Source organism: Eublepharis macularius, chromosome 5 (assembly GCF_028583425.1).
Source record: "Eublepharis macularius isolate TG4126 chromosome 5, MPM_Emac_v1.0, whole genome shotgun sequence".
Taxonomy (NCBI): Eukaryota; Metazoa; Chordata; class Lepidosauria; order Squamata; family Eublepharidae; genus Eublepharis; species Eublepharis macularius.
This window is the reverse complement of record NC_072794.1, coordinates 145741744-145762394: the sequence shown is the minus strand read 5'-3', so window position 1 is coordinate 145762394 and position 20651 is coordinate 145741744. Positions and strand designations below refer to the sequence as shown.

The following is a 20651-nucleotide window of genomic DNA, read 5'->3' as shown; positions in this document are numbered from 1 at the left end:
CTGCCTTCCATATGCCCTGAACACCACTGTTTTTCACAGTGAACAAGAGACATCAAGTTTCAGACACTGAGACATCGAAGAGAAAAAAATAACAAGAAACTGTTACCTGCTACAGGAGAAAACTGATGTGAATTCACTTTTGGACTCCCACGATTCCTAGGAGACACCATTAAATTCTGCTGACTGGAATTCAAGCCTGGACTGCCATGTGGTGGACTGCTCATATTTAATCCATAGTTATTGCTCTGATAGGGAGAAGACTGCAGTGGTTGTCCAGAGTTCACTGATCCCATATTTCCAGGACCTCCATATCTAGCTCCACCCATCTGTCCCATTAAGTTGGGGTCTCCCATGCCATAGTTCCTAATCTGCATAGGCATGTTTTGCCCAGGTGACATGTTCATCACACCACTGACTGAATTTGTGTTCCCCGTTGAAGATGCTCTGATGCTCTGTCCAACTGTACTGAGATTTGGTCGATATCCATTTTGTTCTCTGAAAGTGACACACACACAATATTAGCAAGTGACCTTTACAAAGAGTGGATTAACAACATCCTCCTCCTTATACTTTCTTCCACTGATCAATATTTAACATCATTCACACAAACAACAGCAGAACATAGTGCAGCTGCCATGTACAATTCTTCCTTATTGAATAACTTCAGATTCAAGATGGCATCAGGGAAACAACTCGCCAGAAACGCTCTTGCTTTTTCTCTCATTTCTACAGCTGGTTTTGGTCATTAGCTGTGCTAATGACATTTGTGCTGTGCTGAACTGACATTTGGCACTGGGATAAGGCTGCCAACGAAGTGGAGCGATATAATTATCTGGAGAAGTTTATTTTTTGTCTAATTAATGCAAAAACACCTAATCACGCACTGGCCATCTTGTTCCTGAAGAGCCAGAGCCAGAGGATGGCTTAACGCTTCATAATTTACTGTAAGTTGCTGCTCCATAAACTGAGTCTGTTTACCTTTTCAGTTGCATGGGATTTATAGCAGTTTATCTTAAAAGCCTCTAGCTGAGCCCAAGGTCATCACTAACTAGACGAAAAGCTCAGCTTTCTGCCTAACATATCTTATTGCTTCTAGTTGGTGGATTCACACTCCAAGCAGAGCTGCATATAATTATTGGAGGTGCAGAACTAGAGACAGAAGTAGAACCAGAGACAGAAGTAAAGATATGGGAGCCTCTAAACACTCTCGTGAGACGGGGGATTCCACCTCTTCTCCTCCAGCCTCCAAGCAAAGTAAGATTGGTGACTATTTTGCCCCTGCTAATACCTCCCTGTACACCATTATGACTTCTAACCGATATGCAGCCTTATGCCCTGCTTCTGAGACGCTGCAGGATAATAATCTGCGTGAGGAACAAGGAGGTTATGTCTCATCATTACCTGAAGGTGGAGATAAGGACAGGGAGACCAGCGGCATACTGAATGCTGACTGCCAGAACAGTGGAAAGGATTTTTGAACAGCTGAACACAGTGCATTTGAACCTTGACCATTTAACTCAGCTGGTATCCAGGCTAAACTACAGAGGCCTTATAAAGACAAGCTGTGCTAACTGTGCAATAACTGGGCAGTCTCCCCAATCACGTCTGGGAGAAACACCAAGAAACACCAAGGAGTCTCCACTCCCTCCAATCTAGCACAGTAGATGACTCTTACCAGCTAGTTCTACAGCCTCACAAGATCTGCCTGACCATTTGCTGCCGTAATGGACATATCCCTCCCTGGAATACAAAATTTCATGTGTTACAACATCTGAGAAGGCTAGTTGGCAACAGAATTAGCCCACTGGACCTGAGATCAATAGAGACTCTCAGTGATACTTATCAGACACATAAGCTGATATTAGTTTTTGATAGTCCATCTATTCCCTCAATACTTCTTCGGCAGAAAAGACTTTTGACACCCAAAGGAATATTCCCTACACGGGTCTTTGCTAATATGACACTAACTCCACTTCTCAACATGAAAAACTTTCACCACCCTGGCCCAGTAGCGGCAATTAATCCTTCCAAAGGATCTCCAGCTAGAGCCACTCACCAAGATCTAATTAGTAGGGCTGATCCCCTTGTCTCTACTGAAACAAATGCTAAGCACCTTCTCTCTGAAGACACCCTCGAGGATTTGATTATATCTTTTGCAGCCCTTCCAGCCCGAGAGTAAGTGGAGATTACTGATAGATTGGAACAACTGAGATCTAGACTCCTGGGAATCAAAGGTGGCAGCCCTACGCCATCGCCTTAGACTCTTCCTCCTGCTGCGGATGCAGAAGTGGATATACTAAGGCCTACTCCAGCTTTGCCACCTCCAATCCCATCTAAATCCCCAGGGGCTCTCCTCGTGGACAGCAAGTATTCCCAGCCTATAGAATACATCTTTACCCATCAGTCCACCAAAGTAAAGAGAGCTGGGGATGAGACATCATGCTGCTACCTGGAAGATTTTGAGCTGGGATCATATGGCCTATCTGCAAGGAACCAACAAGAAAACTCTTCTGCTGTTGACCAGATGCCCTTTGTTAAAAATGGGCATATTTGTATGGACCTAGAGGAGAGACTAGATTCAACTGAAAAATCAAAATGACAACTAAACTTGCTTTCATGGAATCTGATGGGGTGGGGGAATAAGCTATATGACCCTGAATTTTTTCGGTTCTTACGTAGGTATGATATATTATGCCTACAGGAAACATGGGTGCAGGAGCCTGGTAGCCCTACTCTCCAGGGCTATCGCGCATTCCCAGTACCCACAGTTAAATTCCATACCAAAGGTCGTTGTAGTGGAGGCCTGGTAGTATTTGTCTCTGTTGATTTAAATATTGATGTCCAGGTACTGGAAAGTGATTCTCAGAATCATATCCAGATCATACTGATCCAAGGTCAATGTATTGGTTCTCTTATTTGTGTCAATATTTACATTCCTCCCAAACGCCTAAAAGTTCAGAACGTAGAGAACATTTGGGATCTTTTATCTAACACCCTTGAAACTTTAGCTCTCCGCTTTCCCAATTCACATCTCATCTTGTGCAGAGATTTTAATGCCAGAACTGGCCCTGGCATTTCCGAATCTTCAGCCAGTGTTAACAATCAGATTGCTGAGCAAGCATGCTTTTTGGATCGGTCATCACAAGACCCGATTCTGAATAAGCCAGGCTTAAGACTGTTAGAAATGCTCTCTGTCCATCAACTCTACATTTTACATGGTACTGGGTTTGACACTTCTGGAGGTACATTCACATTTCTATCCTCTTGGGGAGCCAGTACAATTGATTACATAGTGATTTCTCCTTCGCTTTTAGGCTATACTTTGGGCTTTGAGGTCTGTAATAGAACAGAGAGTGACCACTGCCCATTGAGACTTTCGCTGGGCTTTAGGGATAACATCTTTCTCAAGCCTGTTTCAGGTCCTCTAGAAGGGTACCTTCCTGGTAAAAGGAGACTTAAGTGGACTCCACAGCTCCATGCCAACCTAGCCCAGTCATTGGCGAAGAATGACTTGCGGTCACAGCGTCAAGCATTACTGCAGGACGGCCTCAATGCTTATTGAATAACTTGTGATGTCAGGAATTCACCATGAAATTGCAAATTCTTCTCAAGCCTGCAAGTTTTTCGTCAACAAGAATAAGGACCAGGCAGAGCTATTTAAAATGCAAACTACAGCTGTGACAGAATGCGTTTTAAATACAAGGATTACCAAATGCTGCTCCTCTCAGCCCCAGCTGTATTGTGGGGATAATAATAACACTAACTTGTTCACCGCTCTGGGTGAGGCACTAATCTGTCAAGAAGAGCAGTATATAAGCACTATTTACTAGTACTATTACTTTTACTATTACTCAGAGAGTGGGAGGTAAAGGGTTAAAAATAACTGCCTGAAGGATGATTGGCATGCTCCCCCGGCCCCCAGGTGATTGGCCAGTGAGAAGGTAACAAACTGTGGCTGACAGGATTGTCAAGGAAGAGTCAAAGCTTGGAATCTGAACCAGGGAGGCTCAGACTGAAAATCCTCTGTGTGAGGAAAAAAGAAGAAAAAAGTTTGCCCTAACTGGTTTATGAAAAGCTTTTAGTTGACGAACTGCAGTGGGAAAACCAGCACTAATTTTACTCAGAAGATTGAACTGGGAGTGTGTGGTTGGCAGAGGAAGTGGATAGTAAGGTGACTCCCCTTCAGCCAAGAGAACAGGGTTATGTCTTTAGTAGAATAATTCTTGCCCAATGTCTGGAAAGGGGGTTTTGGCTCTGTGGAGTACCCTGGGTCTGGAGTAAAAGGAAAAGAGTGCTGTATGGAAGTCAGAATACCTAAGCTGTAAAGTAAAATCTAAGAAGGAACTTTGTTTAAGTAACTTAAATCTGAAGCTACCAACCTCTCACTTCTAAGATCTGTACCTACTGAAACTAAGCTTTAAGAAAACTATTATGCCTAATGCTTCCAAAGTATTCTGTTCAACAAACAAAATTTACTTTAGCTTTCCTTTCCCTGTCTACCTACATACCAACCCTGCCTGTTGAATAAACCTGCTGTTATCTTTTTGAACTTTAGTTAGCCTCTAGTGACACTTCATTTTAAAAGACATGGGCTTCTGCTTTTCCCCTACTTAATTTTGGGTGGGAATATATGCCAGATACACATACGTACTTAAGAGTGGGACAAAGCATATTCTAAGTTACACACAGACACACGCTGCCAGAGGCTTCCCAGCCGTAGCAAACAACCTCTTTGGTTTTGGAGGGGAAATCTGCCCCACAGCGGGGGAGTGAATGGGCTGGTACGTACTGTTTAACAGCTTAAAAATTTTAAGTTCCCTTTCAGTAATACTCTCGATATGACTTATATCTGAAAACCACAGTTCAAAAGAAAAATATACAAAAGCCATCAGAAAGATACAAAATCACAGAAAGCTACGATAGTCAACTTCCAGCACACAAAATGAAGATTTAAAAAAATCAGCAGTAAAGTAGCCACTCCAGTCCAAACTGCTTTCAAAGAAGGATGATCTCATCACATGCCTTCTCACAGTCAAAAGGGACCTGGTGTACAACTGTGAGGAAGGAGTTTAGAAGTCTTGGTCCAGGGAACAAGACAACCTTGACTTATATGTACTCCCACTTGAATCTCTGAAGAAGTGAATATTGTGCAGGCCTCACTAGTTTGCCAAAAAGTGCAGGAAGGTTCATATGTCTACTTTTCAGGCCATGTACAATAAACAATCTTCTAGTTCACTTGATTTAAAGACAAGTAGCAATACTCCACCCTTAATTGGCTCCAACACATGATTCAGATAAAATTTTCACTTGTTTTTCACGGAAATAAGCTTTAAAAACATCAGGGTAAAACCAGTGAACTGTTAGAACTCTGCAAGTGGAATGAATCTTTCAGCCTTCTCACTTCCTGCAGTAGTAGCCCATGAGTCCCTCTGGAAAATGTTCCGGTACATCAGGAGCCCCTGGGAATGGAACTTTGAACTTACTGTGAAGTTCTTTATTCTCAGAAGTAGGGAGCATACCCTGATTGATGGGTGATTCCCCTATCAGGTCTGCAGGCAAGATTTACATCCCACTTTTAGTCTTCCCGTAAAGGGACAGAATCCCCACTTACCAAGCCAAGACTTTTGAAATTGGAGAACAAAAAAGGGCTGTGAACTCCCCTTCCAAAATAACATTATTTGCATAAATTTGCACTATTTGCATAAATTGCACAAAAGAGCAGAACAAAAAGAAAACAACACTATATATACACGAAAGATTAAGCCAAATCAGATGGAATATCTGTATTACACAGGATGCATGTGATTCTGACTCCACCATGCATGCTACTTCCACCACCACCTCTCTTGCAAAAAAAACCAGAATGGGACAGCAGGGCCTTCCCACCTTAGAGAAGAAGGAATGTTCACCGTAAATCCAAAGTTCCTTTGTGGAAGTACAAGAGGGAAATACAGCCTTATTAACAAGGAGGGAACCTAAGAGTCATGAAATCACACTGATTGTCTAGAGATTGACCCATTCAATGGATGAGACTCTCACTTTTCTGATTCATAAATGCAACAGACTGATGCCTCTCTTTCCAGAAGTACAGTAGAGAAGCTTCTCAACAAAGACTCCTGGACCTCTTTGCTTCTCCTTGCTCCTTCAACAGAGATGTTGTCTGTCTGTGACAATACATAACTTTGCTGGCAAATTTTCTGAAAGGAAACCTGTGCCAGTCAGATTCCTCTCATTCCAGCTAGTTTACGCTATGCTGCTGTTCCCTGACTGATCATAAGCCTTGGATTGACCGACCCTGGCAATGGACTCATTTTTGTGGGCTATCATCCAAGGTTATATGGATGACTTGATGGACCTGGAAGTCTTCCTCCTGGACAAGGAAGAAAGTTTAATCTATCAGTGCATACTCTGCATAACTGTTATGGGACGAGGTTCCCAAAGATGATATTTGAGAACATCAGATCCACAGCTCAGAAGCTGGCCATCTATATGGTCGTTTTGAACAATCTGAGTTTGAAATTCTAGCAGAACGAAAAATATGGCTTTCTATTAACTTGGAGAGGACCCTGGGGGACAAACTACCTGGCCAAATGGCCCTGTATTAAAAATAGGCAAGTCTGAGAAACTGCCTATGCATTGGCAAAACTAGGTAATGCTGATGTGCCAGTAAAACCTACTGATGTCAGGCAAACATTTGGCTGAAAGAGCCTTCAGAACAGACTCATTTGTACATTGCAAATCTGTAAAAGAACTTGAAATGGAGAATAGCCCTCCAATCTTTTTTTCTTGGCCACCTTAAAAAGATCGGGGAGGGGCTGTATAGGGAGACTCAAGAGAAAGAATCATCTCAGCACAATCTTCCACTCCAAGACAGAATGGAGCTGGGCAGGCTGCAGCTCAAGGAGGAAATGTGCAGAAGTTACAGAACCAATGCCATCCCACCCCTGCATGAGGAGAACTACTTTCCACTCACATCCAAACTCATTGTCTTAAACGTAAGATGGATTTTGGTAATTTTAAAGCATATCCAACAAACTAGTAATTCACTTTATCACTATTGATACCAATTTGCTATCTAATATGTCTCATAATACCTTTTCAATAGTTACAAGATCTCTTCAATATAACAAAAATGTTCTTAGAATTAAGATTAAAGATTTCACCTTTGCAGGAAATGGGTAGAGATATATCCATGCCGGTCATTGGTAACTGGATTTCGGAACAGTTTACTTTTGGTTTGTGCTGTCACCAGTGTTCCATCTGCTAAGGAGAACCGATAGAGGGGCGTTTCAGAGTGACCTTGAATATAAGCTGTTGGAAAGAACAGAAACTATCAGCCCAGCAAAATATAAGCTTATAATTTACATTTTAGAAGACAAGAAAATATAATTGGTAGTACCATTACTAATTTCTTTGCAAAACAGATGCATGAAAAAGAAAACATGGAGGGGGAACATAAAGCTGTTGCACTGTTACTTTAACATTAAAAACTGAACATCCAACAAGCTTCCTTGGTAAAGTGGAGATTTGAACCTGGAGTCTCCCAGATCCTGGTTTTAACATTCTAGCCACACCACCACACTGGCTCTCAACATGAATACACCTTTACAGCTGTCCAGCCACCTTCATCCCACTTTGTTACATCTTTAGTAATACCAAAACAGTATCAGTATTGATATTAGACATATTATTAATATGGAAACACAAAGCACTACACAAATGTTTTATTATTTATTTATTATATCATATTTATATGTTGCCCTCCCCGCAAGCGGGCTCAGGGAGGCTAACAACATTTAAGAACATTTTAAAACATTTTAAACAATTTAAAACGTTTTGTATTGTGCAGCGGCAGCATCAGGAAGACTTATAATATTTTGCATGCATACTGTGGTGGACAGTTTTCACAAGGGGGGGTAAATTTCCTTCCCCCCCTCAGTCCAGCGGAGGCCCAACCTTAGCTATGAGCCTGGAGAAACAACTCCATCTTGCAGGCCCAGCAGAAAGACAATAAAACCTGCGGGATCCTGGTCTCAGTAGACAGAGCATTCCACCAGGTAGGAGCCAGGACCGAGAAAACCCTGGATCTCGTCATGGCCAGGTGGGCCTCCTTGGGACCAGAGACCACTAATAGCTGTTTTTCTCCCGATCAGAGAGTCCTCCGGGGAATATATGGGGAGAGACAATCCCACAGATACGCTGGCCCCAGTCCGCATACAGTCTTATAGGTCAATACCAGAACCTTGAATCTGATCCGGTACTCCACTGGCAACCAACGCAGCTCGCATAGTATCAGTGTTATATGCGCTCTACTTGCCGTTCTCGTAATAACATGCGCCGCTGCATTTTGCACCAGCTGTAATCTCCAGGTTAGGCTCAAGGGCAGTCCTGCGTAAAGCAAGTTACAGTAATCCAACTTCAAGATGACTATTGCCTGGATCACTGTAGTTAAGTCACAGGATGACAGGTAAGGGTCAAGTTGCTTGGTCCGCCGCAGATGGAAAAAAGAGTACCTAACAACTGCTGCGACCTGTGCCTCCATTTTTAAGGAGATATCCAGGATCACCCCCAGGCTCTTGACCCTCAGAACTGGCACAAGCTGTGTCCTATCGAGGGCAGGGAGCTGGAGTCCCAAACCTAGTCCCCCCTGGCTCAAGTACAGGACTTCCATCTTTGTCGGGTTCAGCTTCAACCAACTTTGCCTCAACCAACCAGTCACGGCTGCAAACGCATGTTCCAGGGCATCTGGGGCCGAGTCGGGCCGTCCGTCCATCATCAGCTATAACTGGGTGTCATCTGCATACTGATGACACCTAAGTCCGAAGTTTCGCGCCAGCTGGGCAAGGAGGTGCATATAAACATTGAATAATAATGGGGAGAGTATTGCCCCCTGCGAGACCCCGCACACCAATGGGTGGCGGGATGACAATTTCTCCCCAAGCACCACCCTTTGTCCCTGACCGTGAAAAAAAGAGACAAGCCACTGTAAGGCAGTCCCTCGTGTCCCCACATCGACGAGGCAGTGAGTCAAAAGATCATAATCAACTGTATCAAATGCTGCTGACAGATCCAATAATATCAGCAGTGCCAAGCCGCCTTGATCCAGTTGTCTGCAAAGGTTGTCTGTAAGGGTGATCAGCAACGTCTTTGTCCCATACCCCAGACAGAACCCAAACTGGAAGGGGTCTAGGGCTGAGATGTCCTTCAGGAAACCTTGTAACTGTTCCACCACCACCTTTCCCAGAAATGGGAGGTTTGAGACCAGGCGGTAATTGACCAGGTCAGTAGGGTCCAGTGATGGCTTCTTTAAGAGAGGTCTCACCACGGCTTCCTTTAATGGCCCGGGAAAAACCCCAGTGCTCAAGGATATTTTAACAATGGCCTCCAACAAGGACCGTAGCCCCTCCGTGCTGGCTTTTACCAGCCACAATGGGCATGGGTCCAAGGGGCATGTGGTGGGCCAGACTGATCACAGGGTCCTGTCAATCTCCTCTCCAGAGAGTGGGCTGAACTGATCAAATGTTAGCTTCAAAGGGGTCTCGAGTTCCTTCACTGTATCAATTGTGGCTGGTAAATTGCGGTGGAGAGAGAAAATTTTATCAGCAACAAAGTTCCCAAAAGCCTCACAGCCAATATCCAAATTCTGAATTTGGCGGCCTCCGTCTGAGAGGGAGACCAACGACTGAACCACATTAATCAATTTTGCTGGGCGCAAGCTAGCTGATGTAATGGAGGGTGTATAAAACTCTTTCTTCACAGCCCTCACCGCCACCTCATAGGCTTTCATAAATGTCCTATAAGATGATCTTGCCTCTTCGTCTCAAGATCATCGCCACACTCGCTCAAGCTGTCTTAGCTCCTGCTTCTTCTGTCAAAGCTCCTCTGTATACTTAGGAGCCTGCCTTGCACAGGGGTAAAGAGGGCGACGGGGAGCAATTTCGTCAATGGCTTCAGACAGACAGCATTGCCAGTCCTCCACCAGCTCATCTACCACTGAGGAACATAGGATCCCGCAAAGCGTTCTGGTATCCAATCGGATCCATGTCTCTGCGGGAGAGCATAAATCAGCTTGCTGCCCTTGCAAAGGGGGATATCCCCATCTGAGCCTTCAGAACCGAGTGGTGACCATGGCACTGGTTCTATTGCTCCCAGATCCACATTCAACTCCATCCCAAAGATCAAATCTAATGTGTGGCCCACTTGATGTGTAGGGGTTGATACAAATTGAGAGAGTCCTAGTACTGCCATGGAAGCAACCAAGTCCGCAGCCTGCACAGAGGAGGCATCATCAGCATGGATGTTGACGTCCCCCAGCACCAGCACCCTGGGGTACTCCAAATGTATTTGCTGTAAATGCATCTATGACATTCCCTCCTACTTGTTCCCTCTTCTTTGTCCTTAAACAACCAAAATGGCAACAGAGGCTTTTTTAACACTCAAAAATAACTACCTATTCAAAAAATACTACCTATTTTATTTATTTTAGAGGGGGAAAGGTCAGGTGAAATCAGGGGTTGCAAAACTGACAAATGGTAGGCAGGCACAGTGCAGGGCCAGCATGGTCGAGCCGGACTGGAGACATGCCCCCTCCCCAAACCCTCACTGCGTATCTCATTTAAAAGTAGCAAGGCAAGGGATCCCATTGCTTCCCTTCCAAACCTTTTCTCTTCTCTCCTCTCACCACTAGACATGGGAACAAATTGAAATACGAATCAAATTTTGTGACAAATCGGGTCGATTCGCGTATTGCTGAACACATTTTGTGGGGGCTGCATTTTTTCACAAAAACCATGACTTTTGGGGCCAATTTGTTCTATTCATGAATGCTTCGTGATGCCAGACAGGCTGGCACCAATCCATTGATTCCCCTAGGCAACATAGGCCCAGAATGTCTGCATACCTTTTGTTGCTCTGGAAACCCCAATCTTAGCCCACATAACCTTGATAGGCAGCTCTCCCTGCCAACCTGAGAGCTGAGCAATGCAGGTCTGTGCAAGTTTACCTGGGAACTGTAGTCAGAGACTCCTTCCCCTCTGTTTCCCTAAGGACGGGATGGTGGAGTAGTGGTGACGGCAGCCTCAGCAGCTCCTTCTGCTGCTGCTCGCTGCTTGCCAGCTTCAGGAACCCTTCCCTAACTCTCTACCTCCCATCCTCCTGCTGCTCTGACATGCCTTCCCACCCCCACCCCATCCCCAAGCTCCCCGGAACAGATCCTGAGCAGCAGACTGATGGGAAGAAAAAGTTAGTCAAGAAAACGTGAAGAGAGGAAAACCCAAGCAGATCTGCTCTTGACTTTTCTTCAAGCAGTGACAGAAAGCAGGAAGCCAGGAGGATGGGAGGGAAAAGTCAGCAAAAAGAGCCTGAAGAGAGCTACTTGGAGGGTGGCTGGAGGAGAGCCTGATCCCCCTGCGAGCCTGATCTCCCTGCGAGTTTGGCATCTCTGGGTATGAAGGGGGCCATTGAAGTACCCTGGCTTCTGACGAATCTCAAAACTAACGAATCGTATCGCGAAACAGGAGAATTTCATGGAAGTTTGTGTTTCGTAATTCGTGGAACGCAATGAAATGCGAAACTCTTGTTTCGGTTTTTTTCCCCCGTTTCGTGCCCATCTCTACTCACCACACATGCATCTTCATATTTTTCTTTCTGTGGCTTTCCCTCCCTCCCTCCTTTCTTTCCATGTCTTTCCCACCTCCCTTCATGTCTTCCCCTACCCCTTTCCTCCCTTCCTCCTCTACTTTCCTTTTTTCTTTCCATGTCTTTCCCTCCCTCCCTTTCCATCCTCCCTCCTCTTCCTTCCTTCTGTCTTTCCTTCCCCTTCTTCCTTCTTTTCCATGTCTTTCCATTCCTCCTTTTCCTCCCCTAGCAAGGATGTGACATCACTTCTGTAGCAAAAAGTAAGCAATGTCATGTCCTGGGGTGTCACTTTTGTGATGCTATATCCTGTGATGTCACTTCCATGTCAAAGATCAGGTGATGGCACTTCCAAAGCTCCACCCTTTACTATGATGTCATTTCCACCATACTGCACCAAAACCCCACCCCTTTCTGTGACTCCACTTTCAGGGCACTCCCCCAAACTCACCTCTTTCTCTGAAGTCACTTTAATGCATCATGTCTTGCGGCTTTCAAACATTTGATATTTATTCTATGCAGCTCTTACATTAAGCAAGTTTGGCCACCTCTGATCTATCCCCTTTCTTTGGCCTGAATGGGGGTCTGCACCTACCTCCCGAACTTCCTTGCCAACTTTTACCCAGTTCTCCTGTTTGTGTTAAATTGCTTTCAGTTAGGACCGTCTCCCAACTCTTCACACTTGATTCAGCTAGGACTAAAAACAGACCCTTTTCTTTCCAGCTCATGTTACTCAGTCAGATCTCTTGGAGTAGCCTATTACTCAAAGCTCTCTGTGTCTGTGAGGGATTAACACTTACCAGCCCTTCAGCTGTTTGTATAGCACTTCCAGGCTTTTAAAAAGTGCAGTCCATTACAGCATCTTTTACTATACCTACTTAATACATTAATTTCAATTACTCCTAGATGTCTTCATTTCAGTTAATTCAAGGACAAAGTCCAAAAGGCCTACTAGCTGTTAGACTCTCAAAATGTAGCCACTGAGTCTATTACACAAGAACGCTGTTAATAGCAACATATATTTTACATGTTTCGCTAATTAAAAATTAAGATTTAAAATGAAATCTATCTTAGAGACAATACTTTTGCAGAATGCTCAGAGCTGCTGAAACTTATTTAACAGCATTTTCTATTGTTACCTGAAAGAATATTTAAAAGCTGGTAATCCACAGAATGTTAGGGATAAATTATTACAACAGGAGCAAGCAGGGAAGCTCTGTATTTAGCATACACCTTGCAAAAAAAGAAGTGGGAGATTGACTCCAATGTCTGCGCTCCATGTAAACATTGTCTCTGCTCCCAGAGGATCCTTGCAAATCAGCCATGAAGCTCCGCCAATGGGGGCATGTTAAAATGAGCCATTGAAAAAACCTTTCATAGATGGCAACCATAAGACAGAATACGTAATTCCTACAGGTAAAATGGGGTTGAACGCATAAATCATAGAATCACAGGGTTGGAAGAGACCTCTAGGATCATCTAGTACAACCCCCAAAGACAAAGTAGAACAAACTTGTTTAGCATCAACTAAAAGATGCTTCCATTTAAGTTTTTCAAGCTCCCTAGTCACAGAAATACAAGATTTATGTATTTTAAACTCCTAGATGTGAAAGCAAGCTTGATATTTCTTTTAAAAAAATTTTTTGTGAAATATGAGCTTTTTACCTTCTTGATAGTGACGTTTATTTGACCATGGCTGTCCTTCATTAGCACATAAAAATCTCTGAATACAACGACGGATTGTATCTTCAAATCCCGGTCTCATGGACCTTAGGGAGTTTGTATCTATGTTAACAAGTTTACCTGTCAAGGGAAGAAAAATATGTAAGAGAAAATTCTTACATAAACAGTTCCAATAAATAAATAAAATATCCAGCCTATGAAGGTTTTATCCTGGAAAAGTATTTCTCCTTAATTGCTGAAATTACCTGTATACAAGCAACTTACCAAACAAAGCAGTATGCAGGTAAGAGGAAAACTTTGTTAGGCTAGGTACAGCCACCAACCTTATGTTTCATGGCCCTGATCTTAAGATATTTTACTGATTAAGCTAGGAAACTGGGAAATATTATCTAATCGTTTCGGCCTGTCTGTGCAAATCTTTAGGCCAGTTCAGATGACATTCTTTTGAAATTTCTCTCTTTGTGTAGGTCAGAGCAAACTTGCATCCTTCTGCCTCTCCTCCATGTGTATATGTGCATCAGTTTACCAGAATATTCATGCATCAGATAAAGTGAATCTGGCCCAAATAATAAAGCTGATTTCACATTGGGGAGAAGAGAGTAGAGCAGCCACATGATCTGGGCCAAGGCAAGCTAGTTTTAGAGAGGAGCACACACACACTTGCAAACACACAAACTATTCACACATTAATTCCTAAAACCATGAGGCATGCCAGGTAGTTTAAAATACTCAGTGGGCAGGGAAGGACAATAATAGTATCCCTACACATTTAGGGAGAAAGTTGGGAAGTGTGTTGTTGGAGCAGAGCCTTTGAATTGGAGAGATGCTGAGCAAGTCAATAATACAAGAAAAATATTTAAAATATCACCAGCTCATATGAAGACAGACAAGATCTATTTCATGACACTCTCTGTGCTGTAAGTAGAAATAAAAATATACTTAATATATTCTCCAGAGAAGTTTCTCACCTGAAAGGTCATGCCTTGTAACAAAGCTCTCTGTGTTTGGAGAAAATACCCTTTCCACTGTAGAAATACGACGGGCCACACATATCATACAGGATTGCAAATCTGCAATTAAAAACATACTGTTGGTTCCATATCTATTGTAGAAATGTTGTTATTTAAAATCAGGGCATTAACAGATATTCTTCACTACTAAGGCACAAAGTAGAAATCCGTGGAACCTCATATACTATGGTGCAAGTTATACATATTGATCAAAACTCAACAGAACAAATTAACAGCATCCCATTACCTTCTCCTTCTTCCATCATAGCTCTTGGCTGAGACAATGCAAAACACTGCATGGTTTCAAATCTCTGATGTGACTCTGGGTTGTTCCCTACATCTTCCAGAAGATCATGTACGGTTTTCACCAACATGCGGCAGTTAAATGTATGACTCTTCTGTCTAGGTGCTTCATTGGTCCAAGAAACGCCATTCACTAAAACACAAGGATTTAAATTTACTTCTGTCTCAAGAAAAGAGGGAGCTCTGCACAAGATGCTAAGTCTGCAATCTGAAGTAGTTACTTGGAGGCCCAAGAGTTAGGTCTAATGCCATCCAATGCTGAAGCATTTCTACAGCAAATTGGATGTGGAGCTGATCACTAATTCTGATGAGAGATCACCTGCAGCCCTACACAAGAGCAGGATACAAACATAAGGGCTGAATCTACACGTACCGGCATAGTGCTAAACTGCTGGAATGCCAGCATCTTCCTGGCGTGATTTCTGACATCAACGCACCACGATGCTGCTCTCGTGGCACGACGTCAGAAATCATACCAGGAAGACGCTGGCATTCCGGCAGTTTAGCACTATGCCAGTACATGTGGATTTAGCCATGATTGGATCCAACCAACTTCTCCACTGGTGAAAAAGGCAATAAAGGATCCCCTTTGACCATTAAAAAGACTGTGGTGGGGATTTATGGGACCCACCTGGACAAAAGTCATGTGGAATACAGGTTGTAATAAGGAGGAGAAATGGGTAAGATTGAGTAAAGAAGTTGGCTGGATCCAACCCATTGTTACTTAAAAAGCATTCCACAGAAAGTCACAGGGATGTCTCCCCACTTATGAAACTGGAGGTGCCAATGTACTGAATGTTATGCCTCTATACACGAGCAGAAACGGATTCTCCTCTCAGTTTTCCCATGGTAAGAAGGCAAGGAAAAGTGCTGCCAGGTCTAGTGAATGGAAAAGAATATTGAGCCTTTCCATCACATACACATGGTACTGCTGCAGTCTGTGCATATGCTGCCTACTGATTTGTTAGATTTCTATGCTGCCTCTTCAGAGTCCTGCTCAAGGAGGCATATAATTAAAACAATGCCACTGGACACAACACTATCCAGAAAACAGAAAGAAGAAAAAGAAGGCGCTATTAAGTCACAACCGACTCATGGCAGCCCCAACCACAGGGCATTCCAGGCAAGAGAAGGTCAGAGGTCATTTGCCAATGCCTTTCTCTGAAGAGTAATCCCTATCTTCCTTGGTGGTCTCCCATCCAAGTACTAACCATGGCTGATCCTACTTAGCTTCCAAGTTCTGACAAGCTCAGACTAAGCTGGGGTCTTCTGGCTGCTCATATGAAATAGAAGCATACCATTTAAAAGCTGCTAACGTAAAACCCCTAATTAAAAAGCCTAAGTCAAAAGATGGTTTTTGGCCTGGCATCTAAATGAAAGTTAAGTGCCAGCCAAGCTCCAAAAGGAAGCATGTTCCAAAGGCAAGGTGCCATCACAAAAAATGCCCTGTCTCTAGTCACCAACTGCCTCACCTCTGAAGGCCAGGGGCATGGAAAGCAGGGCTTGAGAGGCAGAGCTTAACTGGCAGGTTGAATAACAACCCTAACTAATGACTGATGTTGGCTCTGACAAGAAATGATTCACCTCTTACATTGCAGAAGGGAAGGCCAGGCGCTGGGTTCTCTCCAGATGCTCCCACGTAACCCTTTTCACCAGCTTAAGTTAATTATGTCATATCTTTGCATCTTTTTTTTTTACTTCCTTTCAATTTTTTGCTAGCTTTTTTTCTTTTTGTTCTGAAAAATTCTTAATAGAAGTAAGATTTTAAAAAAGGAATGAAAGCAACAATCACCACAAGGACTCTGCCTCCTCTTGCGGTTCCAGTTTTCTGGATCATTATTTTAGACAGCAGCGCAGTTAATCATATTTAATTCTGACTGAATCATATTAAATTCTGACTGATTATCAGCAGGATTTAAACAAGCTTTCCTGAGGATCTAGATTGTTATAATTTAGATTACTATGTTTCAAAAACTAAGTCACATTGATTGTTGTATTTTGCTAATTTGAAAGGAAATTCAAATCCATTACTCCACATAAAAAAGGAAACATTTTAACTCCTTGTTAATCAAGGCATGGAATTGATAGGTGAAGATGTAGAATTTGAGTTTGCTGGCTATATGCAAGTGAACAGCCAGTAATTCAATTATAATGCTGGATTTTACTTCATATTTTTAAGAATACTTTGTCAAATAATTATCTGCATTAAAAAGAATAATGTGAAAGGTAACTGGAAAAGAAATATTGATAACCTTACTTAGCATAATAAAACAGTTATAAAGCTTAAAGATGAATGCTTTGCACAATGACTGACCCAAAAAACTATTTCAAAACAAAAATGAAAATTGACCATTAGCAGCCTTACCTGCAGATTTTGGTAAGTTTTTAAGAAAATCCTTTCGATCCTCTTCATGCAAGATATTGTAAACACTCGTATTAACCAGGTCCTCTTGTTTGTATTGCAAATACTGAGTAACGTTTTCAGATACAAATACAATGTTCCCATCTCGATTGACTACAAATAAGAAGCCATCTAATGCCTAGAAACAAGATAATGGCAAGACGTTATCCAAGCAGAGACCAGGTGGTTCACAGATACGTGAACAACATAGGGGAGTAGGTGAACACGTCTGCAATGAACCAGCACACTTCCACAACTTAGCCCTGGGCATCTCTCACAGAAGATGAGCACTCAGAGCAACTTCTAGCTGAAGCTGCTCACCTGAGAGACAGAGCTGCATCCAGGGAAGAAAAAGTAAGAAACACAAATCTCTAGTGCTGTGTAGCCTCATAGCCTGCATCAGTTAAAATTCTGGTCACTGCATCTGAGATCAACTAAACTTTAGATCAAGTTCCAAAGATGAATTTTAAATGCACAGTGAAAATTAAAATTTTTCAACAATCTTTAATAGGCACCTTTGGGCAGAACACATTATGGTAATCCACTCTAGCAAGGCAGATGGAAGCTCCTGCTTTGTCTGAAGGCAGTGTAAAAGCATGTCTCTGCCCCTTGGATGTATGTGCTTGTCAAACACCCTAGGCTTTTAAAGGGAGTAGGAAAGCAATGTACGCTTCCCATCTCTCAGTTCAGTCCTTTCACTTAGTCTGGAATTTCTCCTACAGTTCTCCATATTATAATGGTCTGCATGGGGAGGGGGGAGAACCTATGAGGATCCTTTCATGTTTAGACACTGTTCCTAGGTGCGGAAAAAATCACATTCCTAATGTTTAAAGTGCTTTACAGCAATTGCATCAATCATCTTTACAAATCACACCTTAATGTATTTTTATTACAGGGAAGGGGAGAGAAGAAGTGTGTAGTTCAAATGCCCATGTAATGTATCTTGTCCTCATACAGCAATACAAAAACTGAATATCCTCTGAGCTTGCCTGTAACAAAAGAGGTCCCAAGGAATCCTTGTCAATAACTCCTTGACCTGTTGAAGATACGTCAGCCTTCTGAACATCATCATCAGTAGAAGCTGTTTTCCCTAAAATTGCAAAGCAAGTTTTATAAGTGGCACAGTACGTAAGCATACTGGCAAACTTCCGCAACACATTCAAATTGCCTTAAAGATAAACACATGTTCTACCCTCTTTCTGTACTTTCCCTGCTTCTCTTACCACAGCGGCAACACAGGTAACTGCTTTGCACAGGGCTAACCCTATTCTTGCAAGACAGAATCTGCCAATTTGAAAATTTCCTTAGTTCCACAGTTACGTTCTAGAGAGGGAAACAAGGAAGGAAAACAGAATGGGAGGAGGGAATACGTGATCCTAAAACTGATTCCTTAACATACTACAAGTAATAACAGATCTTGAAAAACAGTCACGGCAATAATCAATATCTATTATTTTATGATTTCTAGCACAAGATAATGAAGACTGGAATTCAGTTTAGAATTGTATCAATCAGTCCTCCATTTTGTTCATCCTGCCCCAGATTGTATTTTTTTTCAGTTTGCTTTTTTGATAATGTTAATGATCAATTATTGTGATCAATGATCAAATGCTTCAGAGAGAACAAAAATGTAAAAAAACACATTTTCCCAACAATCCCCTTTGATGGTTGTTGGGGGTTTTCCGGGCTGTATTGCCGTGGTCTTGGCATTGTAGTTCCTGACGTTTCGCCAGCAGCTGTGGCTGGCATCTTCAGAGGTGTAGCACCAAAAGACAGAGATCTCTCAGTGTCTCTCAGGACACTGAGAGATCTCTGTCTTTTGGTGCTACACCTCTGAAGATGCCAGCCACAGCTGCTGGCGAAACGTCAGGAACTACAATGCCAAGACCACGGCAATACAGCCCGGAAAACCCCCAACAACCATCGTTCTCCGGCCGTGAAAGCCTTCGACAATAAATCCCCTTTGACATTTACAGAAATGTAAAGAACCACACTTCCCTTGTTTTTCCAACAATCCCTTTTGACCCCTAGAGATATCATGGACAAATTGCTGGGTGGGTTGGAGGGCAGGGACTGCGGTGTGAAGGAAGAAGGAGAGGACACTACAATTCCAACCCATGCTTCCAAGAATATTTCCAGGGGTCAAAAGGGGTCTACTGGAAGTATGGAAACATGGTGAAAATCCACATCTGGCAGCGTCTTACACTGGTGGTGGGTTATATCCAACCACTGAGCCTGATTGTCGGAAAATTTACACATAATGGAATACAGATTTTCCTTTATAATTTAAGAATAAATATCTTGCCTTGTTCCTTTATCTGTCTTATCTGTCTAACAGTTTCCTTTAAAATTGCGCATTTATCTGGTTTGACATTGAAATTGTCAATGTCACTCAGATTAGCAGATATCAGTTCAGCCAGTTCTTCAATATATTTGCTTTCCTGTTCACGTCGACGTTTCTCCCCACTGCAGATCAAACTAGAAAAGATAGATATTTTTATATACTTAAGCTTCATGATAAAACTATCATCTTTTATACAATCTGTATACCACCAAAATTATTGTAAATGTGCAGATAATTTACAGATTTACGAATAAGCGGGGGAAACTAGTTGGGGAAGCTGGGGAGGGGGAGTATTATTATTATCAATTATATTTCTAGTCTGCTGTTGCTGCAAGTGGGCTCAGAGCAGAGTACAACAAATATAAAACAGCATAACAATTTAGTTTAAAACCAATGTCGTGGGGGGAAATAAAGATATTTAATTACACCTATATGAAAACCCATAATGAGATAATGTTAATACACATTTCAGTTTCAAAAACCAAAACCCCAATTTACTATTCATAAGTATCCCATAATAAGTATCAAAAAATGAGCATTGTGTACCCTTGTCCCGGGGTATCACAGGGCAACGGCTTACGCTTTCTTGAATCACTGGTCATGCCGTCCAAGGTAGTTTCTCCTAATCCACTCATCCTGCTCAAACATCAGCACCTGAAACAGTAAAGGAATAGCCAATTTGAAAATTTCTCAAGCATATAGCTATGCTTTTCAAAAGCACTAAAATTAGGAACTTGATTCAACTTTCACAGCAACAAGCTATGGCAATCATCAATTCCAGTGATTTTAACCACCACTATCTTTTTTTCCCCTACCATGTATACATGAAACTGAGCAGTAACAATACGCTAGACTTAACTTTCAATTCATGCAGGGCAACAGATTACCTTGGAGAATAGCCTGAGAGCAGCACTTCCTTTCACTTGGCCAGCACCACTCTTGGGACTCCTTTCCAACTTGCCACAGCCCAATGCAAGGATGCCAAGGAGCTTCTGTGATGCTGCAGAGAGCACATGACTATCCTGCGATTTTGTACGGTACCCTGACTGAGTCAGAAGCAGAGAGCATATCAGAGCCCTTGGTGGGCTCTTCCAACCACACAGGGACTGCTTATGAGCTAAGATAGAAGCCTGAAAGTGGTGATAGCCAGGCAAATGGAAGCAACATTTTCAGGATTCCTTTCTCATACAACTTTCACCCTTTGGGACCAAAGAATGGTCCAAGAGCAGCAGCTCAACATGAACTAAATGGTTGTGCAAAATACTTGCAGTGTGTA

At 42.6% G+C, this 20651-nt stretch overlaps 1 protein-coding gene across 1 annotated transcript in view; it reads right to left on the bottom strand.

Moving 5' to 3' along the window:
• The window catches only part of NCOA3 (nuclear receptor coactivator 3), a 51747-nt gene extending 31731 nt beyond the window's left edge, over positions 1-20016 (bottom strand). The window contains exons 1-9 of the mRNA XM_054979528.1: positions 19922-20016; positions 19337-19509; positions 18021-18121; positions 16996-17170; positions 14575-14763; positions 14286-14387; positions 13300-13437; positions 7164-7311; positions 107-495 (exon numbers count right to left, since the gene is read on the bottom strand). Coding sequence (XP_054835503.1) covers positions 107-495; positions 7164-7311; positions 13300-13437; positions 14286-14387; positions 14575-14763; positions 16996-17170; positions 18021-18121; positions 19337-19509; positions 19922-20010 — 1504 coding nt within the window. The 5' untranslated portion in view covers positions 20011-20016. The remainder of the gene's footprint in view (positions 1-106; positions 496-7163; positions 7312-13299; positions 13438-14285; positions 14388-14574; positions 14764-16995; positions 17171-18020; positions 18122-19336; positions 19510-19921) is intronic.
• Positions 20017-20651: the final 635 nt, after the last annotated feature.